This window comes from Micropterus dolomieu, linkage group LG08 (genome assembly GCF_021292245.1).
Source record: "Micropterus dolomieu isolate WLL.071019.BEF.003 ecotype Adirondacks linkage group LG08, ASM2129224v1, whole genome shotgun sequence".
Taxonomy (NCBI): domain Eukaryota; kingdom Metazoa; phylum Chordata; class Actinopteri; order Centrarchiformes; family Centrarchidae; genus Micropterus; species Micropterus dolomieu.
Genome location: NC_060157.1, coordinates 4,987,478 through 4,995,730, shown reverse-complemented (window position 1 = coordinate 4,995,730; position 8,253 = coordinate 4,987,478). Strand labels below are relative to the sequence as shown.

Below are 8,253 nucleotides of genomic sequence, written 5' to 3'. Positions count from 1 at the left end.
CATAAGGGAATTATTATGATTTATTTAGTTGTGTATTTTTTTTTAAACAAACTGCAGCAAGAAGAGTAGTTAAACCACTGGAGGTAAATAAAAACATGATTTTCAAGTTATGTTAAGTTGCTCAAGTGATTTCTATTATTATATAAACAATACACTATAAAGAAAAGGCAACAGTCTGACTTAAGTATAGACTTTTTATCTTCAAGAAAATGTAAACATGATCACTGTTTATGAAATTCCTCCCTATGACAACAGAGGCCTGTGTCACCTTCATTCATTTAAACAATAAATCAAATGAATCACAATTAATTAAAGTATGAACCCGAGCCGTCCTCTCCGTTTTCCAAATGACGCGAGCATGTTGACAGAGGCGATGAAAAGTGGTGAGAAAGCAGAGCAGAGAAAGTTCCTGTTGTGTTTGTTGTGGAAACACTGCTGAGCTCTTTCCATACATGAGCATGGGAGAGACACTGGAAGGCCATTGTGATACCAGGTTCTGTTAGGTGTCTTCTCTCTGGATGGAAAACAGACTGAAGTCGTGGTGTAGACAGAACGCAGGGCTGCTGGATCAGAGAGAGACGTGGTTACAGTGAACTAGCCAACAGGTTACAATCTGACTGTGTAAATTTCTCTCATTTTTTCTTTGACCATATTTGGTTTACAGCGTGGTTTGAGTGAGAAATCATATCTGAAAGACAATGTGATGGCAATTTCAACTGGCCATTTTGACTATAAATTTAAGGAAAATTTAAAGTTAGTTTTAAATATTTTTGTATGTAGCTTACTATGTAGTAACATCTCACCATGTTTTCAGGCCAAAGCTGCAGAAATATCAAAAAATATATAGTTACCAAAACTAGCTAGCTGTTAGTATTAGCAAATGCTAGTGTTGAACAAGTTGGTAAACCTTTTATAGGGCCATTATTTTGTGCTTCATTAAACTTAAAGCAAATAAATTATTATTTATTATTATTTTTCATATATGTTGAATGTATGTTTGCCTGTGACTTTTGGTTAAGCTAGCAGTGAATTGGAAGCAATTGCAATACATAATATTAGTAGAAAAAAAGTTGTGCGCTTTATACAGCCTGTATAAAAACAGTGAAATAATTAATTCTGTGATTCTGTTGTGTATATATTTATGAAATTAAATAGTGTATTCTATATTGACGGAGGATTCTCAGAGATGGTGTATACTATAACACGTAGTCTCATAAAAGATCAGTTCTGATTAAATCAAACTTTTCAGTGACCTTCAGATCCAGTACTGCTTGACTTTGATCCAGCATTATTTGAATGGACTGTTCCTTGTTTAATAGTAATGGATTGGCGCATATTACAGTAACTAAATTGAGGTTTGAAGGAGCATGTTCTTTCCCTGCAGTAAAGTTGAGTTGCTTGTTCCAGAAGTATTTTTCTTCATTATCTATTTCCATTGAAATTATTTCTTTTAACATTATCCTTAGTGTTGCTTAAAACAGAAACAAAGGACTCTCCTGGATAATGCATCAATCATATAGGTATACCTTATGACCACCAAATTCAACCAAAGTTAAAAATGTTTTAAGTTAACTGATTTAAGCTGTGGATAAAATAAATAAATAAAAAATCTGTTTTCTCAACAGCGCAATCTTAAGCTCCCACCTTCTGAAAGTTTCACCATAGAAAAGCTCTGTGAGACATATAATATTGACTATGGGAAAAATAAATGGGTAGGTAACCATGTTGACTGTGGATGTTTACATTTTTTCATGGAAACTCTAAAAGAGTCAAATATGTAAATGATGAGTTTTATCAGTCTGCAGTCTATAAGGTTTTGATCGATTGGCGAAGATTTGAGGAACATGTCAACTTGCTTTTTGCCTTTGTGTTCTTGCATTATGGCAGTGGTGAGTTAGTTTTGTTTTTTTCCTCTCATTTTTCTGTTTTTAGGTTTTGATTTACCAGTGGGGGGATATGTACAGATGTTAAATGTGTGTGTGTGTGATGGTTGGTTAACTAATGTTTGGTGAGAGCTGTTAATGTCTTCTTATTTACATAGTGGTTATAGTATGTGAAGAGCTGCTGGGGCTTAAACCTACAGTTTGGGTGAAGCTCAAACCTTCAGCACACACAATCAGGGTAAGCAAAACCTTTTCCTTATCGCACCACGAACACCCACCTGCTTCCTTTTTAAAGGAAAATTTCTGGTTTATTGAATCTAAGGTTTTATTTTGCAATTTTGGGCCCCTGATTCCTATCAGTTAGAGTATAAAATGTACTCTCCAAGCTATTGCTAGGAGTGGAACAAAGTCTAGTGAGATTAGAAACATGAGTGGTCAGACAGGTTGGAAACAAGCAAACAGTTTAAACCAGATAATCCAAAGCACTTTATTTGGCGGTAAAACTGAAAGTGAGCGCACTTGAAATGTTGCTAATAATCCCTTGATTGTGCAAGAAAACTGCACACAATTACAGCAAGGACGGGAGGTCAAAGTTGAAGCAGTAATAAAAACTGATGGATGTTTACAGTGGATTATTGGCATTCTTTGGTATCGACTGTCCCTGGGATTTGTGTGTCTGACTGCTTTTGTTTCTTTCCTTGTTAGAATCATTTTTATTGATGCCACCATGTTTCCATATCTCTGCGGTCATTTGGTATGTTGTTCTTATGATAGAAAATAAGTTTAGCTAGAATGAGTATGTATAGCTTGGTCACAAAAAACACCAAAGGAATCCTTCTCATGATTCTTTGATATGTATTTATGTAAAAATACAAACAAAAAAACTCTTGGCCAATTTATCTGATCAGATCCCAAATATCAATGTATCGTACCGCCTCAATAATCCAATATCACGGCTATAAAAAGAAGGCCCGAATTGTAAAGCAAATAGTTTATAAATTGTTTATCATGTAAAAGGCAGGGTAGAGAAAAGCAGTGACAGTGGCAAGGTTCAGGGAAATTCATACTGTACCTCTGATGAAGAAGATGGGGGGGGGAAATCACTTGCACACAAACACTGAACAAACGAAGCTGCTTCCCATCAGATGTTCAAGGGTTTCCGTTTTTATATGTACAATTAAAATCACAGTTTTAACAAAATATAAAATAAATAACATTAACAATACTAAGATAAAAGCATTCTGAGTGACCAATCTGGTTAAGAGCTCGGCATCTCTGTTTTTAAAAATCTGTTGTTTCTGCCTCCACAGACAACTACAAACGTTTCTTTTCCTCCAAACTACAAATTCCCATGAAGCACTGGGTGTGCGCATCCCCTCTCACATAATATCTTCCTTTTTTCTCGCTATATATTTTATTAGTTGTATTTCATTAATATATCTAATATATATATATATATTTTAAATTTTTTTTTTTTTTGCACCTGGGATTTCCTCCCACCCCCCCTTCCTGAATTGACCAACCACAGTTCAGCCCTGCAGCCTCCTGCAGCCAATCAGGAGTGGGCGACAGACAGTGGTGAGGTCAAAGGTGAGAGGTCACAGAGGCAGAGGTCAGCAGCAGCAGTGCCCAGGTAGGCCACCCTGATGTGTATGTGTGTGTGTGTGCGTATACTTGTATTACTATACTTAGTAGGACAATTTTGACTTCTGGATTTAAAACTTGGGGATCTTTATAGAAGACAGCAACATTTTATCTTCTTTGGTCCTTCTTGACCATTAAAACTACAGGTGCCCCCCCCCCATGTCATGTTTAGTGGTAAGTCAGACATACTGCAGCCTTCAAAAATTCCGATTGTATGCAGTTTGCTTTTACATTACTTACTAGATAATGGTGTATACAGTGTTTTCAAGTTGGAAATGCTAGTTATGTTAATGTCCATATGGCATCAATGCAGCAGAAATTAAACTGTACTCATAACTGGTTTAGAAGAAAGAACATTATAATGTTCCACTGAATGCTGGCTTTTTAAGAGAATACACCCTTCCACACTCAGTGCAGACAACAGAATTTAACGTGAGCTAATTTAAACATTGTTTGAGTTTTTCCTTTCTGACACTTCAAGTTGTGTTTTATGGAGTTTAAATGCTTAAATGATGAACAATTTTTTTTTCCAATGTGTTAATTTGTAATTATTTAGTCATGAAATGTCAAAAGTGTGAAAAATGCAATTCACATGTACCAATAGCCAAAATATATTTTCATATTTTGTTTTTTGTATCAGTGGAAACTGCTAAGATATTTAATTGCAAATTACATCATACACCAAAAGCAGAAAATGTTCACATTTGAGAAGCTGTCCATTAACTAATCAATTAATTGAAAAAATGAATCAACTGTTTGAATTGTTTCAGCTCCAATTCCAAGGCTCTAACATTCAGAAAAGAACATGATAAAATGATTAATAGATCCAAAAGTAAACAATTAAATTACTTTTAAAAGATGGCAACTTTAGCCTAGAGAAATACTGAATAACACAATAAATACATTTAAAAGGCTAATTGAAGTATTAAATATGAATAAAGACACACTTTAAATAATTAGAAGTGCCGATGGTGGTTACGAAATATCACACTCTGTGGGTGCATTATTTTTATAACTGCATGGCAGTGGATTATCGCTTCACTGAGAAAATGAGAAATGTTTCACAGCATAGATAAAATTCACAAAATCTTACACAACAAACCTGAGGTATAAATATCTGCTATTTTGGTAGACATGATCATATCTTGTTAAGGGATTATGGTTTGGACAAGAAGGAATTTTATCAATTTGGTTTTTGAGAGATCCACTGAAGTATAGTAACACATGTATGTGTGTGTTGTTTTTCCAAACTCCAGTGTTTTATTGCACCTGTCTGTGCTGTCTGTGGTGTTGCGTTGGGTGTGGATCAGTACAGTCCCAGAGGAATCCTCCTCTTCTTGCAAAAATTCCAGGAAGGGGAGCGAGCGGGAGAAACCAAATAAACAAAACAAAAAGAAAAATCAACAATGATTAAAATGTTCCATATAGTTTTCTCTTAAAAAATAGACGTCTGTTTGTAAATCAGTAGTCGGAAGGAAGTGACAGCCATCCATTCGTCCATTTGTTTATCACAGGAGAGAAAAGATTGATCCAGCAAACAAGAGCGGATAACTAAACAATAAAAATAAGAAAAAAATGTTTTCTCGTTTGTAGCTAGGATGGAGGGAGCACCCTGTGTTTTCCAGTTGAAAGAGAGAAAAAGAAAGAGAAGGAATGATCTATCTTTTTCTTTTGCCTTTCCGTTAGTCCTGGTATGGATAACCATAGGATGAAAAACAGGCGATGAGGTGGGCGGAAGTCAGTGGCATCCATCTGTAATTGGCTCTTAAATGTGACTGGATGGGCAAATCACAAAAAAAAATAATCTCTAAGAATCCATGGCACAGATGTATTTTTCTCCCCTTGAAATGCAATAAAATCTCCCAAGTAATCATGTCCACATAACAGTAGATGATATCCCAAAGAAATACTTCAACTACGAGATTGCTTGCTTCTCTGTTGAGGATGAAAAACAGGGAAAAAGGTCGGAAGATAGAAAATTGGTTGAAAGTATGAATAGAAGAATGGAGTTGGACGGACAGAAGAACATTAGCAGATATCAAAATCTTGTTAAATATCCAGTATTGGTCAGACTCTAATCTTTTTACTCTCTATCTTTTTCTGGAACTTTGAACCACATCCTTCCGTACAGGACGTAGCTCAGAACTATCAAACTGTGCAAACTCCACCCACTGAGGAAGACAGTGAGATGAGGTTAAAAGCTCCAGAAAAGCTAGAAATTGGACCTTGAGTTAAGATTTATTTTGAAGTGACGAATTTGTTAAAAACCAAGGGTCCATGTATTATCAGATTGGCCTGTTTACAAATACATATTGAAATCAATTCTTGGCTGCTGGATGGATTCTACTTTCAACATGTGGCACTATTAATTTAAATGTTATGAATGAAATGTTACCTAATATGATCTCACTGTTTCAGATGATTATGAAGATTCAAAATATTTATGGGTATAACATTTTAAGATATTGTTCAAATGACAAAATTAATAGAATTTAACAGGTTTACTTTTTGGTTATTACTTGAAAAATAAATGTTATTGTGTTATAAAGTTTTATTTTATGTTGTAAATCTGTTATTAATTTACTACATTTCTTGTTTTTGAAGGCCCTCTAGACACTTGGCTGAGTTTTCCAACCGTAAAAGTGAAGAGAATGGGGTGGGGGTGGAACAGTGTAAAGGGCGAGTTAATGAGAACAAAGAAGGAAGAAGGAATAGAAGACATACAGAAGAGAAGAGTCAACTGGAGAGAGAGAGAAGAGAAAAGAGGAGAGGAAAGGAGGTCTTGGCAACAGCACTACAGGTTTAGGATATGGAGGGTTAAAAACAAGAAATGAGAAGTCTTAGAGATTGGAAAGATTTGGGATTCTGAGAAGAGAAGTGAGCTGAGGAGGACTCTGAAATTCTGTAAAATTTTGTACTGGGAGCAGTGTGCGAGAGAAGCGATGAAATGGTCTGACATCAATCCTGTAAGTGTAGGATCAGAGGTGGGGAGGCGGCGTGGGACTACGATTCAGAGGAGGTACGCGAGCCGCCATTAATGAGCGACTTGTAGATGTTGGATGAGAGGAATCGTGGGTAGGAGTCCCTATGCATCAGCGTGTAGATCTGTAGCTGGGCGTCTTCAAACGCGTGAGGCGTCGGGTCCTGAATCCTCCTGTTGATCACCTCTCGAACCCGGGCGTCCAGACTCACCTGGAGGGAAATTTTGTTTAGTGACAAAAGTAAGACAACACATCAAAGGATTTCCCCCCCCCAATTCCCGGTCCCGTTATGGCAATTGCTTAAACGTGTGTTGATAAGCAGGCTGTCATAAGCTACAGCTACGTATTTCAAAGATAGAAGCAGAACAGCAGAAAAAGGATAAATGCCCAAGAAGTTCTGCCAAGTGAGGGAGGATCGGATGGGGGAGATATAACGGCGGGCATGGGTGCGTAAGTCTGTCTGTGTGTGCGTGTGTGAGAGAGAGAGAAACAGAGAGAGAGTATATTTGTTCTCATAGCTAGGCTAACTAATTGATTATTACCAAAACTTTGTTTTTAACTTTGGCTATGTTAGAAGACCCAAGTGCGGGACTAAGAAAGGGAGGAGTTACATAAAAGAGGAATATTTATTGCAGGGTTAAAGGGATCAGATAGTCAGCATGGGTTTAGCCGGGCGGGGATCCATGGACAGCAGAACTATTAGCGAAACTAAATAACACGTTATAACGCAAATTCACTTTTGACTTTTATTATAGCTTACTAAATGTTCTTCTTACATAATCGGCCTAATATAATTATTTAAATGTGTTCATTATGTTTTTGTTTGTTTTTTGTAGCCTACAGTTTTTACGATTTGACTGTTTTGATCTGAAATGAAATTAAGCAATTATTAATTAATTAATAAACGCCACATTGCTGTTGTTATTACTCAGTTTAAAGTGCTCCCACACAGCTGAGGACTTAATTTTTTTCCCCCCTTTGACGTGAACTGGAGTGTTACGTTCACTGCTGTTTGTGGAGGTCAGGCGCGTGGAAAAAAACCCCTCAATATTCTAATCTCAAAATTGAAAATCGAATGTGTACCCAACGATCGAATATTCGGGTGCAGCCCTAGTAATTAACAGCGAATATTCTAAACTGTTAGGGGCTCAACAGTCGCGTTACACCGTCTGACGTCTGTTGTTAGGCAGGCTGTCGCTTCACGAGCCAGAGCTATGTATTTGATAGATAGAAGCAGAACAGCAGAAACCAGGATGGGTGCCCAAGAAGTTCTGGCAATGAGTCAGGTGGTCGTGAGTGTGTAAGTCACTGTCTGCGTGTGTGAGAGAGAGAGAGCTCTGTTTCTGTATTATCATAACATCGGCTTACTAAAACTAAAGCTGCCACTAATGTTATTTGTCCTGGCTGATTAAGATTAACGATTTGTTAAATGTGTGACCTGCTGATTCCAATTTTCTTTCTTTCTAAAACTATAACTGACAGCATACCCAACTGTAACTTTTCTTTATTGGAAAATGCTTTCTTTATTAGGATCTCCATTAGCATTTGCTTTTCTGGCAGAGGTCTATTCAAATAACTTTCATTTTTCTCCAAACTGTAGCAGGAAAATATTTATTGCTTATCTCACCATTTTAATTTAATTTGACTTTAGTGTTTACTAACAAACTACAGTAATCTGCTCACCTTGCTTTTCCCTTCAGACACAAACACCTACACTTTTCTCTCTCTCCCTGCACCTGTCTGCT

At 36.7% G+C, this 8,253-nt stretch overlaps 1 protein-coding gene across 6 annotated transcripts in view; it reads right to left on the bottom strand.

The window, feature by feature from the left end:
* Nucleotides 1-2,356: 2,356 nt before the first annotated feature.
* Nucleotides 2,357-8,253, bottom strand: part of rgs19 (regulator of G protein signaling 19) — a 46,340-nt gene continuing 40,443 nt past the window's right edge. For all 6 annotated transcript variants that reach the window (XM_046056517.1, XM_046056518.1, XM_046056519.1 and 3 more), the window contains one exon: nt 2,357-6,719. In XM_046056517.1, coding sequence (XP_045912473.1) covers nt 6,531-6,719 — 189 coding nt within the window. In that variant the 3' untranslated portion in view covers nt 2,357-6,530. The remainder of the gene's footprint in view (nt 6,720-8,253) is intronic.